The sequence below is a fragment of the Haemorhous mexicanus genome, chromosome 6 (genome assembly GCF_027477595.1).
Source record: "Haemorhous mexicanus isolate bHaeMex1 chromosome 6, bHaeMex1.pri, whole genome shotgun sequence".
In the NCBI taxonomy this organism is placed as follows: domain Eukaryota; kingdom Metazoa; phylum Chordata; class Aves; order Passeriformes; family Fringillidae; genus Haemorhous; species Haemorhous mexicanus.
This window is the reverse complement of record NC_082346.1, coordinates 57,588,156-57,615,095: the sequence shown is the minus strand read 5'-3', so window position 1 is coordinate 57,615,095 and position 26,940 is coordinate 57,588,156. Positions and strand designations below refer to the sequence as shown.

General features: G+C 43.2%; 2 protein-coding genes across 4 annotated transcripts in view; one reads left to right on the top strand and one right to left on the bottom strand.

The window, feature by feature from the left end:
• The window catches only part of AKT1 (AKT serine/threonine kinase 1), a 78,544-nt gene extending 69,605 nt beyond the window's left edge, over nt 1–8,939 (top strand). Inside the window, exons 12-14 of the mRNA XM_059850450.1 lie at nt 1,957–2,044; nt 6,938–7,040; nt 7,593–8,939. Coding sequence (XP_059706433.1) covers nt 1,957–2,044; nt 6,938–7,040; nt 7,593–7,672 — 271 coding nt within the window. The 3' untranslated portion in view covers nt 7,673–8,939. The remainder of the gene's footprint in view (nt 1–1,956; nt 2,045–6,937; nt 7,041–7,592) is intronic.
• A 12,345-nt stretch (nt 8,940–21,284) lies between these two features.
• Nucleotides 21,285–26,731, bottom strand: SIVA1 (SIVA1 apoptosis inducing factor). 3 transcript variants are annotated; one of them, XR_009487052.1, is made up of 5 exons: nt 26,395–26,731; nt 26,095–26,271; nt 25,292–25,448; nt 24,390–24,545; nt 21,285–23,576 (listed from the first exon to the last, which is right to left on the bottom strand). XR_009487052.1 is itself a non-coding variant. In XM_059850453.1 (4 exons), exons 1-4 carry the CDS (start codon nt 26,510–26,512, stop codon nt 24,491–24,493), a joined length of 507 nt encoding a protein of 168 aa, XP_059706436.1. In that variant the 5' UTR covers nt 26,513–26,731; the 3' UTR covers nt 21,285–24,490. The 3 variants fall into 3 exon arrangements, 2 of the variants coding, with proteins under 2 accessions (XP_059706436.1, XP_059706434.1); XM_059850453.1 differs by having other exon boundaries at nt 21,285–24,545; XM_059850451.1 differs by lacking the exons at nt 21,285–23,576; nt 24,390–24,545 and adding an exon at nt 24,588–24,818 and having other exon boundaries at nt 26,395–26,729.
• Between the last annotated feature and the right edge of the window lie 209 nt (nt 26,732–26,940).

Sequence of the window (26,940 nt, the reverse complement as noted above, 5' to 3'; positions counted from 1 at the left end):
ACTTGTGCATGGCCGCAGCCAGCCAGCCTTCCTGCCTGCTTCTGCAGAACACATTCAGGGGCTTCTTAGCTCAGAGTCACTGCCGAGCTCCTGTGCAGTCAGTTGACATCTGTGGATAAAGAGGATTGACTCCACCCTCTTCATCAGCCATCATCATTGTGCTGTGGAAGTAACAAGGAGTCTGGCAGAGACTTGGCAAAGCCACTACACCTGGAGGGAACCAGCCGAGAAGTGATTACTCACAGAGTTTGTTTCTGTTCCCAGGCTGCCCTGGAGTTTGTCTGTGTTCCAGGCTGCTCTGCAGCTGTAGAAGGTGCTGCCAGGCAGATGGGAGAGCCCTCGTCCAGCTTGGTTTGGCCCCTGGGGCTCTAGGATGGACTTGGGTTGGTCTTAGAGCTCACCTGGGGAGTAGAGAGTCACCCAGGTACTGGAAGGCTGGGGAGCTGTTCCACTGCACATTTCCTAAAGGGTGATAGGGAGCAAACCCCTTAGGTCACTGTGGCACTGTAATGGAAGAGGGCAGGAAGCAAGCACAGCCCCTGGACTGTCAGGCACCTGTGCTGCTGGGTGTCTCTGGTACAGCTGTGGCCTCTGCCAGTTTGCCTTCTCTGAGGTGGTGCTCAGGCATGGCTGAAGGCTTGAATGCATCAGGATCCATTCCCAGTGAGCACTGAGAACGAAGTGTCACAGTATTTGACTTCTCCATGCTGAGCTGTCATCCAGTGCTGTCCTAACAGCATTGTGCTTTCATGCTGCATTCCAGAGCATGCAGTGTCAAGCTGTAAAAACACCACTTCAATGGGTTTTAGCGCAGCCTTCATATTTTCTCTGATATTTTGAACCAAACTCCTCCCCTCTATCCCCAGCTAATCATGAACTGGGCATGGGGTTACCACAGGTGGCCCAGAGGACATTCAGGGCCAGATGTTGTGCACAATGGATGAGGCCTGGCCAGGTCTTGGCTTCAGGCCCAGAGAACAGGCCTTGTCCCTGATGTCTGTAACAGTATAACTCTAGCCTGGGTCTTGTAGAGTCATTGCTTCAAGCTCTTGAAATGGGGTCAGTATCTCAGCTTGCCGCTGGCACCAGCCATGGGAGAACAGGCAGATCCTAGAGATCAGCCTAGGTGAACATGGTAACACCTGAGCATGGTTTTAACCTTGTTACCTGAGTCTCCTGCTGAGTACCCAGTATTTGTTTTATTTCTCGATGCCTCCTTTGCTTGCAGATGTGGTTCAGTCTTTTAGAGAACATTTTAACCTCCACAGCAAAATTTAAGCATCAGTTAGCTCAACACTGCAGCAAAACTGATTGCATCTATAAGCTGTGTGGACAGTTTTATTTTGGAATAAAAGTGCTTTATCTTGATATACCTCAAGTCAATAAAACACTCTTTGTGCTTTCCTGAAGCCAAGGAAGAAGAAAGATATGCATATGCTGTGATATTATCACTGCAGTTGTCAACTGTTTTCTTTAATGGAAATTTAAATCAGGTTGCATAAATCAGTTTGCCTTAAAAAGCCTTGTCTCTCTTTCACTTCAGATTCAGTTTTACTGCTGGCATCACTGTGCTCTAGAAGACTGTAAGGGGTAGTTGCATATTAATGTTGAGAGAAGGATCTGTGGCTCAGACTTTTTACTTTGCAGGATCTGCTGTGGTCCCCAGGACAGCATCATTCCTGAAGGGCAGGTTTTTTGAACTGGGTTATTGTTTTTTCTTTGTCTAAGAGAGACATTTTTTCTAATTCTGTTTGTTAGCCTGTTTTTAAATCTTTTAATGGAACTGTGTTGAAGCCTAAAATAGGCCTTGCAAAAAAACCAAACACACAGCAAATGCTAGAACTGCTCCCAAATGCATTATATAAACTCAAAATTTCTTCAGTACACTGCAATAAAAATTGTATTAGAAAAAATAACTGTACTCAAACATTTAATTACTTATTTTGCTTCCTACAGGTTAGGTGGTGGTCCTGATGATGCCAAGGAGATTATGCAGCACAAATTCTTTGCTGGCATTGTTTGGCAAGATGTATACGAGAAAAAGGTATTTATACAACTGTTCTCCCAAGGTGAATTGTAGCTGTGGATGTATCAAATGTTTCAATTTTGTTGCTCTCTAAAGGTACACAGAAACCTTCCACAGATAAGGTTTGTAGTTGTATTTAGCAACAATTTAAAATACTGTAATCAGATCACTTCTGGATTTTTATTTTGCAATGATAGGAGTATCTTTTAATGAGATACATGGTTTTATGGCTGAATAAATAGGATGTGATCAAAATAGCTTCCAAATTTAGAGAGTATATAAGCATTTAAAATGGCTTTTCCCATGAACTCTTACTGCCATTTCCTGCTGTTGACTGAAGCATCCCTTGTAAATCCAGAGTTGCTGCTGGTTCCTGAGCATCTGAAGCCAAACTTCCAGTAGCAGAAGATGGGCTCTTCTTTTCCATTTCATTTTCCTTGCCTTTTCAATCTAATGTTGTCAGCATTCAAGACAAGTCCAAAGACTGGACTTTCATCAGTCCAAGCCTAATACTATTTTTTGTGTGTGGTTAAGGACCAATATTGAGTGTCTGCATTTCATGGTATTTCTCATGGGTTTTCTTTGAGACCCACTGGGTTTGTTGGCTTTTCAATGGGAGCCACTGAAGTTAAAGAGCCCAGCCCTTCCTGTAAGAATGTGTTTCATCAGTTGCCTGTGCCTCACTGTCCCTTCCTTCTCAGATAACTATTTCACACCTCCAAGATGCCCTGCTTTGTGCTCTAAGGGTGGTGTGCTGTTGTCCTCTCACGTTCAGTTCTCAACAGCCACATTCTCATAACACTCATGAAATGCAGCCAAATGTGGGTCTGCTGATTCAAGGCTCCCATCTACTGGTGCCACATGATCTCACTCAATCCCAGCCTTTGCTGATTTCCCTCCTTCCCCCAGCAGTCCCTTGTGGTATCAGATCTCATCTCATCTCTAAATGCAGTTTGGTTGTCCCTCCAGTTGGTGGGAGCAGGTAAGAAACTTGGCAGAAACTGAGTTCCCATATTGTAGTGGGAGCATTGTATATAGCTACAGAGAGTGTTCTGTTTCCTTCTTTTCTTTCATTTCCTCACAGATCTGTGTGGCTAAAAGAACTGAAAAAATCATAAAACAAGTTTTTGTGCCTTGAAAGTGTGGATAAGACATTAAGACTTCAGCCCTTTCAGAGAATCACTTGAGGGAGAGCTGCATGCAGTCATGAGGGCAGGAGAGAGTTCCATGGAATTTATTTAGTACAACATAAAAAGTAGATCTGAATTCCTGTTCTAAAGAGGAAATTGTCTCCATTTTCACCCAGCTGACATGCTGAATGCTTGGGGGTTTGCTGGTTTTATGCAGTTAAAGGTAAAAAGCTGACAGTGGGGCTCGAATATTTTGAGTAAAGTTATTTGTCATTTGGTAGTAGTCCCAGTTCCCTGAAGAGAAGAGGTATCACACAAGCTAGAGGCAATGTTTTATTTATCTGTAGGACTCAGAAATCCTTCATAAATTGTTCCATAGTGGTAAGGATTCAGATTATTCTGAAAACTGTCAGGAAACTCCAAATACTTGGATCTTTTAGAGAAAACTGTGTACTAATTGAGACTGTTCCTGACCTTGGCCTGTCCAAGGAGTCTAGATCCTGGCTTTGTTCGTGTCCCATTAGTGTTTGCATTGGAGGTAGGCACACTGTGCAAATGGAGAGCCTGTGAGTAGTTGCTGCCTACATTCTGGTGGTCCCAAGAGGGCCTTGCAGCATTTACCTGAAGTGCAGTCCCATGGATTAAAGCTGCATTTTATCAACTGCTGAGAGGTGTTTGTGTGCTAAGCCTGGTTCCCCACCATCTCCAGTAATGCTGGGTATGTGTATGAATATGGGCTTGGGTAGTCCAGAATGTTTGCTTTGTAATTAAGCTTTTTGGAAACATAGCTTTGCTTTAAATTATAAGGAGCTTTGAATAACTGGGGTTGTCCCTCAGATTTAAAATGTTTGTTAGGCTCGCTTGGAAGAGTGCTGTGTGTCTCTGGTGCAGAGAAAGGTGCAGTTTAATTCGCAGTATTTTGCCCACCCACAAGCAAACCATACTCAAAGAGATTTTAATCACATGAGGATTTTTTTAGGTGCTTTTTCTCTCTTAAACCAGCATGAGCCTGTGGGTACCAATGCTGGTCTGCAGCCGTGGGAGGCTACAGGTGGCACCTCCCTGCCAGTTGAACTGCAGAGCTATTGCAGTGACAGCTTCCCAGTAAAGTGACATATTTGCTTGTTAAAGCCAGCATTGGAGCTTTCTGTGGCTTCCCCTCTGTTTCCAGCTTAGCGCTCAGAATTTGACAGCTAGGGGGAAAAGATGTCTTGTGGGTGCATCATAATCTGTCTCAAATTGCTTTTAACAGATACTAAAATAAAAAGGAAAATGATACAGGCAGCGCTAGCCCATTCCACATGTGTGCTGGCTTGGGATTGCTGCTCCGAGTCGCTCCAATGTGCTCAGTTCAGGTGGCTGCTGCCGTGCCCAAGTCCTAAATCACTCCGAGCTGTGCACAGCAAGCAGAGCAACTGGGGGCACTGTGAGTGCCAAAACCACCATTAGCTTAAAAGGACAGATAGAGCTTCACACACACACATGCACAGCCTGTCAAACCCAGGGTCTGGGAAGTAGACAGAAGCTGCTGCAAGGAGAGAGAGGGAATAGAGTTACATGAGGAAGAATCTTCCTGCTCCACAGGGCTTTTATATGTAATATGTTGGTGTGATTTGATTGAGAAGTGTTATTAACATTATAACGTGAAGCATTCCCTCTTCAATAGCTTCAGGGGACTGCAAGGCTCAGAGTAACTCCTGACTTTGGGATATCCTATTTCCTTTTCCTTTTTAAATTCAGGACATAAAGACTGCTTCTGAAGACCTAATATTTTTTTGCAAGGGTAATGTACCCAGCTCCTTTAAGCCATTCTTGGGCACAAAGAATTTTGAGTAATTGGGAAAAAAAGATGATGAATATATACTATAATTGTGCTCTCTTATAATAAACAGAGCTTTTATGTTCCTAAATTTTTAAGCATTGATTTTAAACAGTAAATGCTTCTTTGTATGTGGGAGCACTGCCATATATATACATTACATTTCTTACAGTCTTTACATTGAAAATTAACGCATTTGATTGGATTGCTGTTTATAAGACGGGACACTGTTAGGTGCTGTCAAAACAGATCACAAAGACCATCCTGGTGATAGGGAGCCTAAAAGTTGACAAATGATTCTCCACATCCAAGCAGGAGGCATAGTCAGGAGTAGGGAAGAAGTGTTTTGTGTATTCCAAGATTTGCTGATGTTTTCCAGGTAGTGATTTCTGTCAGTGTCGTTCTTGTTTGTACAAATGCAGGAGTGCATGTCTTGGGGTCACTCCATAATTCCAGTTGGAGCAATTTACCATCCACCTTGCTAAACCTCTCCCTGCAGTTTTGGATTGGAAGCTTGACGCTCCCTCAGTCACGCTCCTGAACTGCTGCCCGGTGTGGCTGTGCGCTATTAAAAGATGGCCACGCGTAACCCCGGTGGTGGGCGAGCGGGATCCTGGCCCTGTTCATATCCTGGTTCTGCCCCCATGCAGGGGAAGGGGGGCAAGGTCTGAATCCTTCTCCAGTGCCCTCCAGAGCTGTCCACATTCCAAGTGTGTGCATCTGTATGCAGCCAGCTCCCCATCCCGCTTCCCAGGCGCGCTCCTCCTCCAGCCCCAGCCAGGCAGCTCCGCTCCATCTGGAGCTGCTCTTGCCAGAGCTTGCCTAGGTACACATGGATGATTTCCAGCCTGTCTGCCTGAGTTTCAGGAATAAACCCCAACAAGTGCAGCTCCTGGTGTAGCAAGAGGAGGATGTTCACTGCTGACTGGGCTCAGGTTTTTGTAAGCACTCCAGGTTTTCAAAGTTCAGAGACATCAAACTGCTTTTGGGGACTGTGGTATTTTCAGGGTCCCCCGTGGTGGGAAGGAATGATGAATCTGACTCCATGTTCTTAGAAGGCTAATTTATTATTATATTATATTATATTATATTATATTATATTATATTATATTATATTATATTATACTTAAGAATAGAGAAAGGATACTTAGAGAAGGCTTAAGAAGACACTAATGAAAAACCCGTAACTTTTTCCAGAGTCCCGACACAGCTGCACTATGATTGGTCATTAAGTCAAAGCAATTCACATGTTGGATAAACAATCTCCAACCACATTCCAAAGCTGCAAAACACAGGAGAAGCAAATGAGATAATAATGTTTTCCTTTTTCTCTGAGGCTTCTCAGCTTCCCAGGAGAAGAAATCCTGATGAAGGGATTTTTCCAGAAAATATGACAGTGAAAGGGGACCAGGAATATTAAAGCTTAATGTTGCTGCTGCCTTGGCCTAGATTCTGCTGGGCTGGTCAGGCCTTCATTGTGAGCTGCATGGGCACAGTAGCATTGTAGCTGAAACTTCTTGGTGAATGCTGCAACCCTTGTGGTGATACACAGGGTTAGCTGATAAGTTTCATATCATTAAGCATCTTCTTACTCTTTTGCATTTTCATCCTCCTTAAGCATAAATCTGTGAGATTGACAATTTCCATATAATGATGTGGGGAAGTAGTATGTGTTGATATTTTTAAACACTGGTCAGCATGTTATTACTTGAAGAAATTTTAGGATTCAAAAGTTTTCTTTGTGCAGTTAAATCCTAGGGAAAAAATGCCTTAAATGCCCCATAAATAGTAAGTGCACACCTAATAAGTATTTTTACTGTATATGCTTCCTTTGAGGACTGGTGTTTTCTAGACATTTTAGGAATGTAGAAAAAGACACTGTAGCTTATAACTGTCAAATTCTACTTGTTTCAAACAGCACTGCAAGAACCTGTAAATGGACACTTTTTTTTCTTTCCTTAGCTTGTACCTCCATTCAAGCCACAAGTTACATCTGAAACAGATACAAGATACTTTGATGAAGAATTTACAGCACAGATGATAACAATCACTCCTCCTGACCAAGGTAAAGTTTTTCCAAATGTTTCCCACTGTGCTCTCCACACCACCAGGAATAATTTGCTATGGTGGGTCTCTTCAGCCCATATAAAAAAGTATCAGTTTAAACTTGAGGCTTTTCCATATATATTTGACCAAGAAGTTGGTAAAATGAAAAACCTACTTAATAAGAGCGAAAAGTGAAGGACCACATTATTTGTACTGTGGTCTTTTCCAAATCTGCACACTCCCACTGGAAATCAGTGATAATAATGTTTAGCTCATGTCCATATCCACATGCACTGTGTATATGCAAGCAGTCAGTTGAGCATGGGCTAATGTCCCATCAATATATTGTATTTTTGTGATAACTGAGCATGTCTGATGCTCTCAAATAGCAATTGCCAGAAATTCAGAACAGTGAGTGTGGATTTTAGCAGTGCAGCTCCTAGCAATTTTAAAAGAACATCTGAACATCTATTTTTTGAAATAACTTTACCATGCAACATCTTATTGTTGATTTGCTGAAAATAAAACTAAAGGTAGCGAATGTTACTAATGGTTTTTATTCCTCTTTCAGATGACAGCATGGATTGTGTAGATAATGAGAGAAGACCTCATTTTCCTCAGTTCTCCTACTCAGCCAGTGGAACCGCTTAATGTTTTGCCATTCAGAAACAAAACAGACTGCATTTTGGGGACCTTACTTCAATGGACACTAGAGAACTTTCTATATTATCAAGTTACAAACTGTGTTTGTATTACAACTTAGATGAATTTGTAGGAAGCCTCACAGATTCTGTATTTAAAACAATTCTTTGATGCGTTTTTGAGAAGGAGAACAAATCCATTCTTTAAGTATTATGTCAAGGCTTTTATGCTGAATCACCATAGGTTTTTAAGAATATACACCAAAACTGTTTACTTTAGAAATAATTAAGGTATTCAACATATCAGCAACTCTGACCAGAAAACCCCCTTATTTTATTTATTTCATACAGTTCATTATCTAAATACAGAATCTGCACTCTGATCAATTAGATTTATATAGGAAGATATAAGACTTTAGTAGCTAGTGCAATAATATAAGCAACAAAGTGAACAAACTCTGGAGGGTTAAGGTTCAAACTCATTTTGGACAGCAGTGAAGTGTCATCCAACTCCAGAAAACCAACTATAGGAACAGCATTAATGGCCTCAGTGAGGTAAATCAAAAAGCAAAAGTTATTTTTGTTATAACATCTGCTACAAGACATTACATATCAAACTGAATCCGGTGGGATTGCCACGCCGTACAGATGAGTATTTCATTCTAGACAGTGCATTTAATTATTCCGTTTGCATAGAATCTAGGAATACTTCATAGGATTGGCTTCTCAGAACCTAGAAAACGCTTGATTTACCAATCTAATATGAAAGGCAACAACACAAAATCACCCACTTCCACCACTGTACAGAAATACCACACAGGTCTAAGTGAGAAATCATCCTCATGAGCGAGTCAGCCAGACACGAGTACCTTTGGCACTGAAGTAATGACTTGTTGCCGCTTTTTTTTTTTTTACGAAAAGATATATGAATATATATAAACACTTAATGAATTTTTGCATCATGCCAGATCATTTCTTCTTTCTTGAGTGTGCATTAAAGGTATCAACCAACAGTTCATGGTGCCTTCTCACTCTTGAAGATTCAGTTTAACAGTGTTTCCCATGTATAAAAAAAACTAGGTTGAAACTTCATATGTGTTTGAATAATAATGGTGTTCAAAAAGTGAACTCTTTTTGTTTTTCATTTTTAATCTTAGTGGGAAATTCCCCACACCCTATTTTTGTTGTATCATGTTTCTTTGTAATTTTCATAAAAGCAGTCTTATTCTGTCTCTGCTGCAAATAAAGTTATTCCATTGTAGGTTGCGTTCTTTAAATTGCGCTCTTTTTTTGGTTTTTTTCATTCTCTTCACTGTATAAAAAATGATGACATATATTCCAGTTAAGTAGCATTTAATGTTTTTATTTGACAGGAATTATATTATGAAAACCCTCTCTCCCCCTCTCCATCAGACACTGCTGTGCTTGCACAGAGAGCCCATCATCTTGACTTTTTTTAACAACATTCAACTCTAGTATTTTTACTCATGATATGAAAGTTTCCCTCCAAATACTTAAATAAAATTGCTTTAATGAGTTAGGTTCTTATTTCTTGTGGTAGGAGCCTTCTGAATTTGTAGAGATGCAACAACTGCTCCAGTTTCTCAAGTGTGATGTGCATATCACTGAGGGATTCAGGTTGTTCTGTTCCTCCTCAGTTGTTTCATCTCTGTGCTGATCAGTATGCAAAGATAATTTTGGAAAACGCTTGTTCAGAGAAAAGCAACCTGTGCCAGGAATAAATTGTCTTGAGGTGAATGAGGACTGGCCTTGTTTTGCTGCCCTCCTGGTGCCAGCAAAAGGCCCTGATCTGCAAAGGTATTTCTGTTCCACCACCCGGGCCAGTCTGTGCTGCACAATCTCTAATGCTCTCCAGGCACTAATGTTAATCACAGCTGGGAGGTGGTTACAGGAGGCTGGAATGTCCTTTTTCAAACAAGAATACAAAGAACAAGATATGAACATCCAAGAACAACTGCAGTGTGCTTCAGAATAAGCAACAGGAATTGCAGCAGTGGTAAGCCATTAAACATCCAGCAGGTTTTTTGGTTCAAAGAATAAGCTGTAATTCCCAGTGCAATTTACTGTGTGTTTATGCAAGGAGGGAAGGGCAAGAAGAGATCTCTGTCTCTAGAGACTGGTGCTGGACAGCCTGTCCCATCCAGCAAGTCTGATCTAACTGCTCTCCTTCCTTTGCTTCCAAGCCTTCATCTACGTCTCCAGCCAGCCCAGGGACCAAGTCCAAGGAAACTCTTCTGCAAGTCTACAAGTCTTGACAAGTTCTGAACCAACACAACTTTGTGCATCCAAATATAGGCAACACTACTGAGCAAAGGTTACCATTATCTGCCCCAGGAAAATCTGCTCTGTCAAATGCAGGAGCAGGCATGGATCAGGTTGTTTTGTTGAGGCTGTTTATGTCTCACTATTTTTCTGCCAGTTGTTGCTAATGGATTGTTTTAATTCCCTCATATAAAATGGAACTAAAAAAAAAAAAACCTGCCAGAAATCTCTGAATCTTAATATTGTTAGCAACTGAGAGCTGTGAGGGCCACACCTGAATGCTGGCCACATTCCCTCATTTTGCCAGTGATTGTTCTAAATACCTTACTTGTTGTCCATAATTGAATGGTTATGGCTGTTACAGCTGTATATCTGCAAACATAAAGTGTGTTCTTTACATTTTTAACACAGAAAATCCTACTGCAAAAACCTGTGACCTGAGTCAGATTCTTTTTGTACCATATATGCAGAGACTGCTTAAATCTTTGCATGTTTCTTTACCTCTTTGATTTGAAACCTCAAAACTTTTCTAACAACCTCTACAGCCAGAACCTCCCCATTTTTTCTTCTGGCATTGGAAAATGTCATCTTGCTCTGGTGTTGCACCTTGCAGCAAAGCTGGTGCATCCCAGGTTCTGAACACCAGTAGCTGATCTGTGTTACAGCCCAGGAATGTTGTAAATTTGAACTTGGAGAAAAACAGGAAAAAAGCCCCTTGGCAAGAGCGCATGAGTAAGTTCTCTGTGTGCCTGTGACTGCAGTCTGGAATTGAGGTCAGCTGGGCAGTGGTTGAAACAGATACACTCCGCTGGGTGCTGCTTGGGGTTGAGACATGGGCTGGAGCCAGGTAATTCTGCAAATTCCATTTTATACTCCCTGGTGTAACTAAAGCATCCAGTACAATCCCATTAGGATATGACAGGCTGTTCTCCCTTTAAAGTGGATGAAGATAACTCTGGTTCATGGCATTCCAAACTTTGCACAAACTGTGACCTCTACCTCCCCCCCCCCCCCCCCCCAGTACAATAAGCAGCTTTTTCTTCATTTTTCTTTCTGCACCTTCACTCCTCCAGCAGGTGACCTCCACCTGCTCTCCAGCTCTCATACTTGCCTCGAGTCCTGGCTGTTTTTGAATTCGTTCACAGTTTTCCACCTGAGAAACAAATTATGATATTTTTTGGAGGTTTGGGGGCAAAACCTTGCCTGGATTGTTTGAATTGGACGGTCCTTGCTTTAACTAGTGGGAATTTTTGTCTGCTGCTTTGGATTGTGCCCGTGTGTTGAAGTGCTCAGTACACCAGCACTGTGTTTTGATACTCCTGAGTGTTTGTGGGGCCTTTTCAATCTTTGTCAGAGAAAATACCCTTTGCGTCTTAGAGAGCACATGCCAAAACAGATTTTTATCTCCAGGATGGTGGTCTCAGATCAGAGGTCACAGCCCACAGTGGGAGTGCAAACTCCGAGGAGACAGAGGTGCAGAGGGGGAGCCCACACACAGAAAATGCCTGTGCAAGTTGTACAGAGCTGCCTGAGAAGTTTGGGAAATGATGATTTAACAGGTCCAGTTTATTTCACTGTATCTAGAAGAGCTTCAGAGGTAAAGACAAAATTGAAGAAACAGGCGAATGTAAAGGATCTTGTTTCTTCAGCGTTGCAAATGAGTATTTGTCTTCCACTTTGAGTTCAATTTTTTGTAATAACAGGGAGGTTAATTGCCACGAGGAGTAACTCACAAGGAACACACAGTGCCTGTAGCGAGCGGGGTAATTGTCCCCCTGCAGCTGAGAGTGCAGCCGTGTGCCCGCTGTCTGCTGCAGCATATGCTGCATTCTAATCAGGGGATGGCTGCTTGCTCTCTGCCCAAAATCATTTTCAACAAATGCAATTTGTTACAGTAGTTCCTGCTTGACACTTTTTAAAATTTCTGTAACTGATGGTCACCGCCCTGGTTTTGTGAGCGTGGTGGGTTCTTAAGGACCAAATCAAGGTATTTATGTGTAAAAAAACCTCTACTTCCCTCTGTGGTTTTTCAGCCTGCACATAGCTCAGTTCTGTTTCCCGTTTGCTGAAGTGCTGCTTCACATGGGGTTTTTTTGCCTGTAACTGGGTTTTTTTGCCTCCCCCCCAAAGATGGGCTTTGTGTTAATGTAACCCTGTTTTCCACACTTTCTTCACGTTTTGTGTCAGGTTACTGTAACTGCTTGTGTTGCATTTCTTGGGGGCTTTGAGTTTGTTTCAAGAAGATAAATGGCAACACAGCATTTGCTGTATTTTCTGGATTCTGGAGGTCTCTCGAATTCTCTCCATATTAATACATTCACCCTGCAGAGCATATAATTATTTTTATGCTGGAGTGAGAAGTCTTCACAGAGGACACACAAACTCTTCCCCAAACACTGTGATCTTTAGTTATTGGTAAACTCCCTGTATCCATTCCTTTGTGCTGCTGTGTCCTTACAGTACTGATGCTGTTACCCATAAAGTTGTGTAGTACTGAAAAAAATCTATATCAGAACAAAAAATAGTGATTGTGATCTTCAGCAGAGTGCCTGAGAGTTCATCAAAACTGGATTAAAATGAACATGAAATCAATTCTTAAACATGCTGGACTCGATGGCCTTTGTGGGTCCCTTTCAACTTGGTTTATTCTGTGATTCTGCGCCCCTGCTCTGCATTAGGACTTGCTGCACTTTGTAGGCTCCTTACTCTGAAATTGGCTTTTTATTTTAATATATTGGGACACAAATCTGACTTCAGAGAACAATTCCAGCACCTTCTCCCACACACGGGGCTGCAGTTCATACAGCATTTGAGTGACCATTTTTTTTTCCTAAAAAGCTAATGAACTTTTCTCACATACTTGATAAATTGCTCCAGTGACTTTTAAAGGCTTTGTGGATGTGCAGAAAGATCAGAACATTAGCCCTTCAATGAACTTCCAGAACAAAAAATGGAGTGACATTATTAGGAGGGTTGCAGCACACGGTAAGTTTTCCATATGATAACTTTAGCTGTTGTGATTGTTCCCTATTCTGATGATATTGGGAGAAATGAAACTAAACAGGAAGACAGGAATACCTGGTGCACATTCAGTAATGGCTGTAGAGTGAAACTGAGTAAAAAGCAGAGAGAACAAAGTCTCTTGGAGTAACTGCAGATTGGAAAGTTGCAGAGGAAAGGAAGTGGAAGAAAGCGGAACAAAATGTACTTATTTACGCAGGTGAGGTCATAAATTTAATGTGTAACTAAGATAAAGGGATTAAACTTAGTATCTCCCTTTACTTGATTGTAAAACTTAGAATCAGGTTACCTCTCCCAAGTTTTACTTTCTGTGGTGACTTGCTCAATGTGGAGGAAGTGGGGATCAAAGGTGACTGCTTGGTATTTAAAATTATCTTTTTTTAAAATTCCCATAAGCAGCAAAGGGAGTTGTAATGAGGACGATACTTCCTGGACTGCCCAGTGATTTTTCAGATAACTTTGAGAAACCTCTGATAGCTGTACCTTGCTTGGGGTAGGAGAGGCACCCCAGTAATGCAGGAAAGCACCGAGTTTGGCTGGAGGTCAGTGTGTGAATGGCACAGAGCTGTCTGGGGTTCCCCTGTGCAGAACAGTTGTGTCAACTTTCTTTTCAGATCACTGACAGTAACTTGGCCTTTATTAGCAATCTCTCTATAATCTCTCCTCACAAGAAAGGTGAAGTCAGCAAGGACACCTCAAACAGGGAGAAAACCCTGGATATAAATCCATTTCTTTTCCTAACGGGTTCAGCTGCAGTTTTCTCTGAGCAGCACTGGATCCGGGCATGCAGGCTGGTGGAGCCCCAAGCACCCGAGGGCTGCTGCACAGGAAGGCTGGAGCAGCACAAAGAAGCTTCCAACTCCCCATCTGGAAAAAGCCCCCACAGGAGCACAGGCAATGGTAATGCCATCTGTCTTCTGCTGAGCAGATCTCCTCTCCTGGGAGCAGGAAAAAAGCTGGCACATGGAGGTGGGCTTTCAGTTCCTGCTGCACGGAGGTTGGATGCAGATTGCTGGGTGGTACCTGTAGAGACCAGCCTGCACTATTGAGTTCCTTTTCCCTTTTTTTCAGGGTTTTTTTTTTCAGAATTCCAGTTCTCTTTATTTGCCTTTTGCCTTATGACATCATTCTCCCATCTATTCCCAGCAGACAAGGAATAATGGATTCCTTCTTCCTCTTCACCCTTGCTTTCATTCTTTTTTTGTGCCTTACCTTGTCCCTCATCTTCTGCAGTCCCTTCTAGAGGGTTTGTTATCAACTGACAGATTATCTCTTTAAATAATTATTTTCCTCATGCTGGATGCTCCTTGGGTCACTGTGGAGACTTCATCTGACCCCAGTCCATAGGAACACTTACACTGTCTGTACAGACCCACGTCCTCAAGGTTCATGTAGACTCTTGACTGGTGTATTTTGGCATGAAATACTGGGCTAAACAAAGAAAAGAGCAAGTCTCTCATTGAGTTTTAAAGTGATTTCCTATTCCTATTGATATTTTTAATATAAATTCTGCTACAGATAAGAGGAGGAGATAAGTCCCAGTGCCTTTTGTCACACACTGTTGCTTCTTTAGTAGAGGTAGAAGGGAATTTGGTTACCCCTTACTGGCATTCATTTCTGTTACAGGACATACCTAAATTTGTGTGAATTTCCACCTGATTAATTAAAAAAAACCCTGGGAAAAACAAAACAGAAAATTTGTCTGCCCTTTATCTCACTTTGCTTTGCTTTGCTTTTTGGTATGAACTATCAAGTTTAACCTATCTACAGTTCTCTAAAAATGTAGAGTTAAGTACCTGATAAGACACTAACTGAAAATTGCTGACGGAAAATATTTACATCTTCTCTTAAAACTCTTACAAACACTTAAGAACTCATTAAAATGTGGGAAACTAAACCCAAGCTACTTCAGCATCCTCAAGTTCACTGCTTCAGTCTGCAGCCTGTATATCCTGAGATCAATTTACCCACTTTTCTAGGTGTGAAAGGCTTGCAGTCCAACTCAGCAATATTGATAAATCTCTTGGAACTCGAGACTTAATCATGTACTTTCCCATCCTACTGCAGGACCAGGGAAAGCTTCCCCTCTCTGGCAGCCAGCCCACATTATCCCCTTGGGTACCCACTGATCTCATTTTCTAAGAGGAACTGAGGGGGAATTCCTGCCAGGCAGCTCTGTGGAAGTTGCCCAAGAAGTTTTAACACCCTATTCCTGGATGATATTGTCCCATCCTATAGTTACCCTGCTTGGCTCCAGCTAGTCTGCAGATGCAGATTCAAAATAAAATCAACCTCCATTCTGCTCCCTCCCCCCTTATCTGGGCAGCTAAGTGAAATCCAAACATATGGCCTCCATAAATCCTTTGTAAATGGCCTCGTGTGAAACACTCAGCCAAAGCAATGGTTGTCATTAAACAAATAATGACACCACTAGAGCAGAACACAAATTACACACGGGGGCAGATCCTCAGCTGTGCAGCCCAGTTTGCCCAGTGACACCAGGCTCACTGACACTGGTCCCTTGGTGCTGGTGCTGCCTGCCATGAAACCAACCTGGAATCCACACAATCCTCCTGCAAAGCTTTCAGGGGTGCCCTTGCAGGGCCAGACTCTGAATGAAAGGATGCTCTGCAGCGTTTGTGGAAGAGCAGGACGTGAACACTGGGACAGGCTGCCCAGGGAGTGGTGGAGTCACCCATCATCCTGGGGGTATTTAAAAGCTGTGTGGATGTGGCACCTGGGGACAGGGTTTAGTGCTGGGCTTGGCAGTGCTAGGTGAATTGGATGGATTTGATGTTTTTTATAACCTAAATGATTCTATGGTTCTGTGACAGCAAATTTTCAATAAACACAGATCATAATCAAGAATGCTTCCACAGCTAGGCAAACCAGAGTAAAACAACTGAAATAAAATACTGCTGGAGACAGGTTTAAATATAGACTGACTCAAAAGCACGTGAAGAGCTGTTCTACTGCTGGGGCAAACTGTCTCTCAGTAATATGAAATGCCACAGGGAATGTGTCAGAATAGTTTGCTACAACAAATAAACACACACACACCCCAGCCCACTGAATTTTTTCAGTAATTATAAACTCTTACATGCAATCTAGGTAATCCCAGAACTTTCTGAACAGTTATGAAACTGTGGAGCATGTTGCATTAAAACATGAATCAAAATAATCATCTTAAATTTATTTTACACCTTTCAAGGAGCTCAGTTCATCACACTTTTCCTTGTGTGGCATCTGACCAGATTGTCAAAACCCATTCTTACAGGGTACTGCAGGGTACTATAACTTAAGTGATTCATGCATGCAGCTGTTGGAACTGCTTGTTGGGTTGTGAAAAAGCTTGTGGTGCCAAGTGCTGATCTAGGAGAACTCAGATCTCCATCAGCCGCCTTGGCTCCGAGTTGTTACTGAACAACAGATGGTAGCAGGAGTTAAGCAAACTAAGAAAATAGTCTAAGTTAAAGGCCTCACAAGAACTGAAATTCTTGAGAAAATACAAAGAACAAGTGTTAAGGTTGGAACTAGTTTCCATGTCCAAGTGATGTATGCCACTAAACTTTAAAGGGTGCTCTCATTTCTGGCAGCACTCGTTTTGGTGGAAGTTTTCATTTAACTTGGGCAGAGCAACCACGTAGGGAATTAATATCACAGCATTTCAAGGACAGCTCAGAGCCACGACTCCTGCTCATGAAGCTGCACTTGCCACAATGTCTAGCACTAAGGAAAAGATGAAAGAAGCCCAAGTTGTGTTGTTTTGCAGTAGATTACAAGCAGCAGCAGCAATGAAGGGGCAGCATCACAAGCGCTGATGATTTCTCCAGCAGAACAAGGACAGCACTGCAGTTCACAAATGGGAACCTTGTTAGTGCTAAGGGGAACAGAAGTGCACAGGCTCTCACTGTGTCCTTATCAGCAGCAACAGCACTGAAGGGACAAGGCCAGTGCAAGATGTAAGAAAAACTGATCTAGCAATGAACCCAAACATGACAGTGCACAGAGTAAACAGAGTGAAGTCTTGCACCCGGGAAGAAAGGTAACTCCATGTTCAATAACTTGTAGTTTTTGGTCTCACCAAGACAGCACACTCCAGTATCAGCTAGGTGAGGAAAAAAAGGTATTTTCAGCACTTACAGAAGTTTGTGCTCAGCAGTGCTGATCCAAAGTCAAAGGAATAAAGCAGTTTTCTAGAATACCTCTTTACTCCACGCCCTGGCTGAGCAAGAAAGATCCTGCATTCCTGTGACCCATCTCAGTACACAAATTTCTTCAAACCAGCTCTGTAAGCAGCAGTACAGGCAACTACACCCAACTGAAACCAAGTTATCTCATTTTTAGAGAAGTGAGGACTTCCAGAACAACCTGGAGTGAAACCACTCAACAGAAGAGAAAACCATTTACATAGGAAATATTCAAACTGGCTTTCTTAACATTTTTGGGAAGAAACCATGAAAATCTGCACATTGACTACATATTTTCAACCTTACATTTTACTGTACTTTAACTCCTTATACTGGTTTTCCCAACTGATCCCAGGTTTCTAAGCTTGTTTTTACTGCATTTAGAAATACTTCAAAATCTATTTTGGGGCAGTAAATAATCTTGCTATCATGGAAAGCAAAATGAGAACAATCAGATTACTCATTTGGGGAGGTATTACTCAGTGCAAGAAAGCGTGGGAGAACGAAGCTCCAATGAATGAAATGAAACTCACGGGGATGAAATACATAAAAGTGCATTAAATTCTGTATGTAAACTACTTGGTTGAAAATTGAATCATTTCTTTAGGTTCAGAAATCAATATTCAGCAAAGTGCTGCACTCTACAGCGCATCCCACCAAAACACCTAAGGATATGAGTAAGTTTGATCATATCAGTAGTTCAAGCAGAGTAAACAGGATGTAAGAGTGGACATACTCATAGCCTTTTACCAGTTCCTCATTTTTGGCAGCAGCAATCAATACTCAGGAGAACAGAAGAAGGCAGCAGATCTCAGAGTGCTGAAGAGTTTCAACAGTAATATAAACTCCTAAGGGTGTCCACACCTCAACACAGAGCCTTGCAGTCCTCAGAAACACATGAAATCCTTGTGCTTTGGCAGACTCTGAAGAGCACAGATGTACCTCATGAGTGACCTGGAAGTCACCAGGCTTCTTGTTCCCCTCTGTGGTTTCTCTGCACTGCGGGGTCTCCAGGGCCACCAAAGCCTTGTGTGCAGCAGCAGCAGCAGCAGCAGCTCTGGATCTCTGGCACAGGGGGGTCTGTGCTGCCTCTGCCCCTGCAACCCAACAAGGTTTGCCTTTTCCCGGGCAAGGACACCTCCATTTCTCTCCTCTCATCCAGTGCTGCTCATCTCATCTCATCAGAACCAACAGTGAGGTTGGTCACATGTAACAGGTCCCTGACAAATCTGTTCCCAATTATGTTCCCACCCTTCCTGTGCCTGGATGTGGAGCTGGACACAGCTTTTGTGAGGATTCACACTATAACATTCCTGTGGGCTGAGGTCACACTGACCAGCCCATCGTTCCCCAAATTGTTCTCCTCAAAAACTGGCACAACTGTCACCTTTTTTCCACCACCAGGACATCCCTGAGGTGCCACTGCCAGCTAGCACCCCACTGTACACTTCCTGGTCCAGATTCACAGTCCTACTCTTGGCATGGACATCACTGTACTCTTTCACATCTTTATGAGAAGCAACTTGAGTAGGATGTTAATTCAATGCAAAGAAATGTATAATGGGAATATTTGGTTTGGATTTTTTTTTTTGGTGGGTTTGTTGTTGTTGGGCTTTTTTTAAAAGTGTGACATAACTTACATGTTGGCATATAATCACCCTTATTTGTCATACTGATACATTAGAATTCAAAGGAAAAAATGGGATCTATTTATGCTTTTGCATCTAATTTACATTTTGCTCTTGCCTTTGCAGGCAGCAAAATGGACCGTTTGGAATTTCAGGCCATATTTTATGAATGGTACAAAATATCTGGGATTAAAAAAAAAAATCTGTTTTGTGAACCTTTGACCTACAGGTTAATGAGGGGAATATTTTGAAACACACTTCCTCTCCAAATTAGCAGTCCAATTATTACAGTATCAATTGAGCAGTGAGGAATTCAGAAAAAACCCAAGAATTTGGGTAACAAAAGCCATAAACCCAACGTCGTGCTGCCACCCTGTGGCTTGAGGATGAAACTTCTGCGGCGAAGGTTGGAAGAGGAATTGTTTTATTTTAAACCTCTAATCAGATTAAAGAGCACTCCTGCACAAGGAGCTGCTGGCAGCTGGTGGAATTCAGTTCAAGTCTGAGAGAATTCGTACAGAACAGACCAGGAAAGTACTGGTGCAGGTTATCAGGGGGGCACCTGCCCTCAAAACCTTCAACTGGGTTTTTGTCAGGGAAAGAAGAAACAGAAAAACATCTGTCCCTTACAGAACAAATAAATGAGAAGGGGATTATGATTTAAACTATGACACTTAAGCAAAACAATGTAAGAGAATACAATTAAATAAATCCTAAAATTTAAAGTAATCCTATAACCGCAAAATGTTCAAGCAATAATAAACTCTGCAAGAGATAAGTAACTTAACATCTATCACAGGGTTTTAATGCAAATCACAGCCATGAGAATAAAAACTTTTAATAAAAGTGTAAGACATAATAATTTGATTCCAGCTGAGTTTTCTCCCAGAGGAAGAAAACAAAATAACAAAAGCCCAGAATACACACCACCAGCAAATATTAAAGCTTGTATTACAATTGTAGCAGTTCAAAATGCAATCAACTGTAAAAGCTATGGTATTTTAATATCTATCAATATAAAATATCTATACAAAAAAGTTATATATGTGTGTGCATGCGTATTAGCCATTAAAATATACAACACTGTGTGATCATTCTCACCCTATTGCAATTTTAATAATGTAAAATAAAAAGTAATTTGGAAGAATTTTATTCCAATTCTCTTGCCTTTGAATTACACAGCTCCTACTTATTTCTTAAAGAATCATTTACATTTTCTGAGGCCTCTTGGCTGCTTTTAATAGGTTAACCAATTTACCTCACTAAAAACAGTGTTCAAAGCTTTGCTACCTTCCCCTTCCCAGTAGTGAAAAACCCTAGAGAGTGGAGTAAAGCAGGTACAGGTGATCTTCCTCAGCCTTACCTGTCCTCACTCAGAAGCCTGCTGGGAGCAGGATGCTCTCTGGGAAGAGCCCCTCATATCCCTCTCCTTTTCTAAGCTGCCACACCCGAGGTTGTGCTGCCAGGTTGGGCTCTGGAGTCCCTGTGCTGCTGCAGCAGTTTTGTCCTGCACGTCTGAGGGCTGCTGCTGGGTAGGTTGAGGTTTTCCTCCCTCTCCCTGAAAAACCCTACATGTTCCTGCAGCAGCCTGGATCTAAGCTTAGTCTGACAATCCATGATAAAGCACTGCAAAGAACAGAGGACAAAGCTTGACAGACACAGAACAAACTGTGTCTGCCACACTCTATCCCAGCTGGAGCTGCCCCAGGCACCGAGGGCTTGGTGTCCAGGCAGTCAGTGCTCTTGGAATCCAGATGGGTGGCAAAGGCAGCACAAAGAGCTTTTAGTTGCAGAATTTGCCATGATGAAACAGTATTACACCTAACCAAAAGCTACAGAGCAGCAGCAGATGCAAGCTTGTACACATACTCTATGTGTGGGAGCCTAATGACAGGTAAGTTTTGCTGGGATTCAATTTTTTAATCCAGTTTGATCCTGCCAAAACCCAAAGCCATCAAGCAATGACTGGTAGGGAGCATGGTGAAAGACAGCAGTATTTATTCCTTGCATGGTGCTGGCATTTGCTGCTGTCTCACCAATTCAGCCAGAGGCCAATTGAGTGTTTTCAAAGGAAAACAGGCCCAACAAACCTGGGGACAAAGATAACTGTTTCCATTTTTACTTCTTGGCTGCACCTCTTCAAAGTAAGATTCAGAAGATTTAAGCCCTTCGCACATTGCTGCCACTTCTGAGTGTCACAGCTGATGGCAGCAAACTCAGCACAGAAGAAAAGCATTTATGCTTTGCCCATACTTGTAAGGAAAAAAAGGACATTGTCTCTCACTCTCACCTGCATTATTTGGAGTTTATGCCCTGTCCTGAGATAAAATACAGCTGCATCTAGTTATCACTGTATCATTGCATTCCAGAAAGGAATAGAAAAAAAAGGCTATGAACTGGCTGCAAGTCAGGGCCCAAATGTGTAGGACACTAATACAAAAAGGAGGGGAAGAGGTTGAGGTGCTGGCTGTATTAAACAAAAGACACATCAATCACAGAATGGAGAGCTAACATTTATTTATTTTTAATTTTCACACTGTCTGGATCACCTGTAGGATGCCTCACTTTTCTCTTGGAAGAAAGCAGACTTCTGGACTGAACTGCAAAATATTTGGGAATTCCTTTGTGCACAGGACAAATGCTATTGAAGGAGATGGCTCAAGTGTATTTGTTCTTTTCAGAGAGCTTTTTTACAACGTTGTGGGTTTGTTCTAATACAGTCTGGAGATACTGGAGACTACTGCAGTCATTAACCACCTTAGACTATCCTTAAATATCTGGTGTCTATGAAACCACACATTTCTAGAACTGACTCAGTTATTAGTCTTAAAAGAAACTGTTTTATCCTCATCAGATCAGCTGACTTCCTTTTGGACATAAAGTATGTCACTTTGAGACATATGTCACCAGTAATGATACACAGGCCTCAGAAGTTTCTCATCCATCTGTAAAATTGTTACTGGAGGATATTTTTACCCATAATATGCTGGCTCCTCAGGGGATCTCCTTCCCTTGGAACAGCAGGCAAACTTTGATTTTTGACACTTTGCACTGAGTGGGAGGGGAAGAACATACAATTACAACAAAAAAGCACAGGATTGAACCCAATTTTCTGCTCAGCTAATAAACCAGACAATTTCTCTGGCTCTCATTTACAGTCCTAGGGGTACCCTATGTGTTGTACTGTAACTCTATTACAGCTCAATGATCAGTGGCAACAGACAAGTCCTTGTGAGGAGGAGTTAATTAGGCAAAGAGAAAAATCTTTGTACTTCTCACCCAAAGACTCTTCCCTTCACACAGGTTGTTTTTTTTTTTTTCTGTAGGCATTATAAAGATTTACAAGCAGTCTCCAGTCTTACCTCCCATTGTTTATGTGAGAACTGCAGGACTAGAAAAAGAACTTTCCTGAATATATCTGAGTCTTTTGGTAAACACAGGCAGTTTTGTCACCTTCTGAAGCCAGAGAAGCAGATGTGGTAACCACTAAACCCCATTTCTCACATGTATGAAGGATCTCCCCTATGCAAGACTTGGCCATGCTGTTCTGTGCTCCTCCTGCCCTTCCCCTCCCAGCCTCTAACCTTCTTCCAGCCCTCCTGCTTTTCTCCTCCCAGCTCTTCACGCTGCACTGGGTATCTATCCTAATGCACAGCCATCTTTCAAGCAGCTAGAGGATAACAAATAAGAACATTAAGCCATGAAATTTATGTCATTGTTTACAGAGGACAGCTTTCTATGAAATACAGCAGTGACTAAATGAGCCAAAAAACATTTCTATCACTAGTTTGAAACACAAATCATTTGTAAACAAAATGTCTCATCTCTCCCAGAGCCTAGAAGCAAAACATTATTTTCAGTCTCACCCTCAGGAGAGAGTAAGAAAAGGCAGACACATACTTAAAGGTTTCAATCGAAAAATATACTTGACTGAAAAAACACTTTAGTTCACTGCTTAAAGCTTCAAATGAAACAAAGCCAATTTTTAAAACTCTTTCCTAAAACTAACATTTAAGTGCAGTAAACCACAGCTTCTTGCCATCCATAAAACTCAGCTTTGTGGCTTAAAATGATTGCCACAGGAGCAACATTTTTATCTGCCCTGTGATACCAGCTGGGAACTGCAGCAGAGATCTGCCACTATCCTGACTTCATCTATTAGAGCTTTGAAAAGACAGATAATGCTATGGAATTCCTGCACAGTCCAACTAATTCTTCCACTACCAAGTCACCTGACTTGAGACATTTTTTTTTGTTTGTTTGTTATGGGAATGAAGATAAGACACATTTCACAGTTGATCAAAATGAAGACTGGAGTAAGAACCAGTAAAGTCTCCCATTTTAACTGGCTCCAAAACATGCAGAACAGGAAAACCAACCAGATCCATCAGCATGTCCAGGCTGGCACAGATGGTCAGTCTAAGCTGGAACAGATGGTTGGGAGTGAAGTGACACCCCTCAGGAAACCCTGAAGTGCACAAATGCTTTTAAAGTGTGTCTGCATAGTTATACAAAGTGCTACACAGGCTAGAGAGGATGTCATCCTGCACCTCACTGTGGCTGATACACCCAAAGCCATGACACTGCAGCTATGAAGAGCTGCTCTCCAGTAACAGCCACCCCCACCCTTTGCTAAAGCATTTACCATTTTCTTTGGGTAGCTGCAGGATTCTGACAGGCAAATACCCAGAATGCCTCCAAGAGAATGTCAAATAAAGGTGTCCCCATGAGGGAGAAGTCGAGCTCTCAAATTGCACTGCAATGGACTTTCCATCTCTTCAAACAGAAATGGCTAAAGTGGAGGGAAACAGGTAAAACAAGGTTACTCCACCCAAAACATACTAATTACAGCTGAGAAGACTGGGAAGCATGAGTGGCAGGCTTTGCTTCAGGGCAAAGAATTTGAGAAATAGACCATTAGCTGTGCCACAAGGATTTCTTTTCTTGTGTGTGTCAAACCTATTCCTTCTATCCTACAATCTTAAATCAGCCACTCAAATCAGCATTTTCCCGAGGTAAAGACCACTGTAGTTTTCTCTTAGGCATAGTTTGCCATATGAAAAGTGGCTTTTTTAATGAAACACAGCAAAATCAGTAAAAGAAACCTACTTTGAAGGGCTGTCCAGCAGTACTTCACTCTTACAGCACAAACAATACTAAGGCTCTGCAGTGATTTGAAAAGAAAATGAGGAATGAACTGGTTTATGGAGAGGTACCCCTGAGTGCTGACCATTTTTCAGACCACTTCATGAGCTATTTCTGAGTGGGTATTCAGAACAATATGAAGTTTACCGTGTAGGTGATAAACTCATACAGATAAGTTGCTTTCCAAGAAAGACCTTTCAGTGAAGGTACTGGAAAATTTATTAATGAGAAAAACTTTTCTGCTCCAAGCCTGGTGTGCTACTGCTCTTTCTATCAAAGTTACCACAGAAAGATTAAAACCATTCAAGCAGTCAGTAAACACAAGTTGTTTGTGATAGCTTAAAAAAAACTTAACCAGAATCAGCAAATTTTCTTACTTGGAAAAGCCCTCAGGCCTGGCTGATTTTCCTAGTAAGCTCACAAAGAAAATGTTGTGTGTCCAGAATGGATTCACACTCACCTGAAAGCACAGAAGGAGCAACTGATTTCTATTCTGATCCCACAAAAGTGTGTCCTAACATGACCAACAAGCGAAGAGAATATTCTGAATCCTGTATCACATCAGGAACACCAGGTAAGAGCACAGAGTGGTCCCTTCCAGACAGGCATATCACAACTAGGGAAAAGGAGAAAGCCGACTCAAAATAATCTAAAAAGCTTTAAAATATAAATGTTTATTTAGCTACAATATTTAAAAGTACAATATAAAGATATAAAACATAGAAATTTCATAACTAATTCACATGCTAAAAGGAGTATTTGACCAGCTGCAAGGAGAAGACTTCATAAAATTCATGGATGTTTTAGCCACAAGGGTTATTTCATCAAGTTTCAGACTTGAAATACTGAACAACCATTGCAGAGAACTTGCTCTCCCACATCACCATAACTAGGGAAAAAAAGAAACAAAAAAAAAAACAGAAGAAAGAAAAGTCAGAGTGCCTACTGTTTCTGGAACATAACATTGGCACACTATTCCATTATCAACTGCAACCACGGGACTCCCACGCAGCACACTCAGTATTTCTTTATACCACAGGATTGTTAACAATGAGGGGAAAAAAAATTAAGATTATTCCTTGGAAGTGCATGCATTCAGCATAGGCCAGCACGCTATACTGCTGGTGGGAAAGCAAGAGAAATTTTTGCCTCCTACAGCATTTAAGTAAGAAGCTGAACGAGACTTGTACTACGGTTGATTAGAGTGCTTCACACAGGCATCTTGGTTTGCATGTTTCAGACAGTTTTACTGCTGCTAAAGCATGGGAAGACTTTAACTTCTGTACGAGGTAGTTATCTGCTGCACCCAACTATCAGGCCATGTGTAATTAAAATAAGCTTCCAAACTCGAAAGGCACTTACTCAACAGTGGAGCACATAGAGCAGGTAACCGTGTTACAGCAGCTGCAGAGCCTGCTGCAGCTCTGGCAGACGAGCCGGTCACACTGCGCACACGCCTCCTTCATGTCGGCCGTTCTCACACACGACGAGCAGGCTCTGGACGCTCCCAGCGGCGGAACTGCTTGGCAAAGACACGGTAAAGAATGGATGAGCTTTACAGCAAGGCAGAGAAAGCAGCTGGGAAGTCCCAGGAGCTGCAGAGCGCGGCCCGTCCGTGCACGGCTACAGGTGGCAGCACTTCGCAGGACGCTCGGGAATGCCAAGGGACAGGGAGCGCCGCTTGGAACTTTCTCTGCTCAGAGGCAAGACTAAGGGATGCTAAAACAGAACATACACGCAGCAATTCCAAAATCCGTCAAATCTAACGCTTCCTTTAAGGAAAGTCAACAAAGAAGAACTACACAGCACAAAACTACTCATCATAGTACAGGCCTCCTTGGGAGGGGAAGCCAAGGGACAGCACTGGTCTCTGTATTAACCAGGGACAGGAACAGAGGGAATGACCTCAAGTTGTGCCAAGGAAGTTTTAGGTTGGATATTAGAAAAAGGTTCTTCACCCAGAGGGTGGTCTGGCACTGCAACAGGCTCCTCGGGGAAGTGGCCACGGCCCCAACCCTGCCAGAGTTTAAGAATCATTCCGACAACGCTCTCAGGTTCACGGTGGGAACGTCGGGGATGTCCTGGGCGGGACAGGAGTTGCACTTCGATGGGTCCCCTCCAGCTGAGGGTATTGCGCGGTTCTGTGACACGGCCCGGGCACTCACCCCTGTCCGCGGGCCGCCGCCGCAGTTTCCCGTCGTGGCCGATGAGGAGCTGCCCGCTCCAGCGGGGCCCCTCGCCCTGCGCCTCCCCGGCCGGCCCCGGCTCCCCCGCACGGGCGGCGGCCGCCGCGCCCTCCATGTACGCCTGGGCACCCCTGAAGAGCAGCCGCCGGGTCCTCTCTGCCGGCGGGAGAGGACAGCAGAGTCAGGAGCGGGCTCCCCATGCCCGCGGGCCGCGGCGGGCCGGCACATCCCCCCGGCGGGGCTGCCGGCCAGGCGCTCCCCCCTCCACGCCCCGCTCACCGAACACCTCCCGCCGGTACTCCTCGCCCCGCACGCCGCGGCTCAGCTCCCGCAGCCCCACGCGGGTCTTCAGCTGGAGCGGGGCCGCGTCCCCGAAGGGGCAGGAGCGCTTCGGCATGGCCGGACCGACCCGCGCCCGCCCCGCCCCGCCCCGCCCCGCGTCGCGTCAAGGCCGCGCCACCGCCTCCCTCACATCCCGGCCCGGGCGCTCGGGAACCGCGGCCGCTCCGTTCTTTCCTTAGGAAAGCGAAAGCTTCGTCCGCAGCGGAAAATTTCTCTTCCCGCCGCGTCCTGAGCGCCCGGCGGGGTTGTCAGAGGCGCCGGCCCGGCCTCGCCGCCCCGCCCGCTGCCACCGCCCCTCAGGCGTCACCTCCGTGCGCCCGGAGCGGCGGCGCGGACCCGGCGGGGCAAAGCGAAACCGCTTTTGGGACTCGCGTTTGTCAATAAACTCAGAATCACGGTTATGCTGGAGTGGGAAGGACCCACGAGGATCATCGAGTCCAACTCTTGGCCCTGCACAGGACACCCCAGGACTCGCACCATGTG

Bases quoted from the DNA above. Each gene is read 5' to 3' on its own strand.
- SIVA1 (XM_059850451.1), bottom strand. From the start codon at position 26,512: ATGCCGAAGCGCTCCTGCCCCTTCGGGGACGCGGCCCCGCTCCAGCTG. The intron at 26,272-26,394 runs GTGAGCGGGGCG...TCCCGCCGGCAG, and splicing joins GTACCGGCGGGAGGTGTTCG to AGAGGACCCGGCGGCTGCTC. The intron at 25,449-26,094 runs GTGAGTGCCCGG...TTTGCCAAGCAG, and splicing joins GCGGCGGCCCGCGGACAGGG to TTCCGCCGCTGGGAGCGTCC.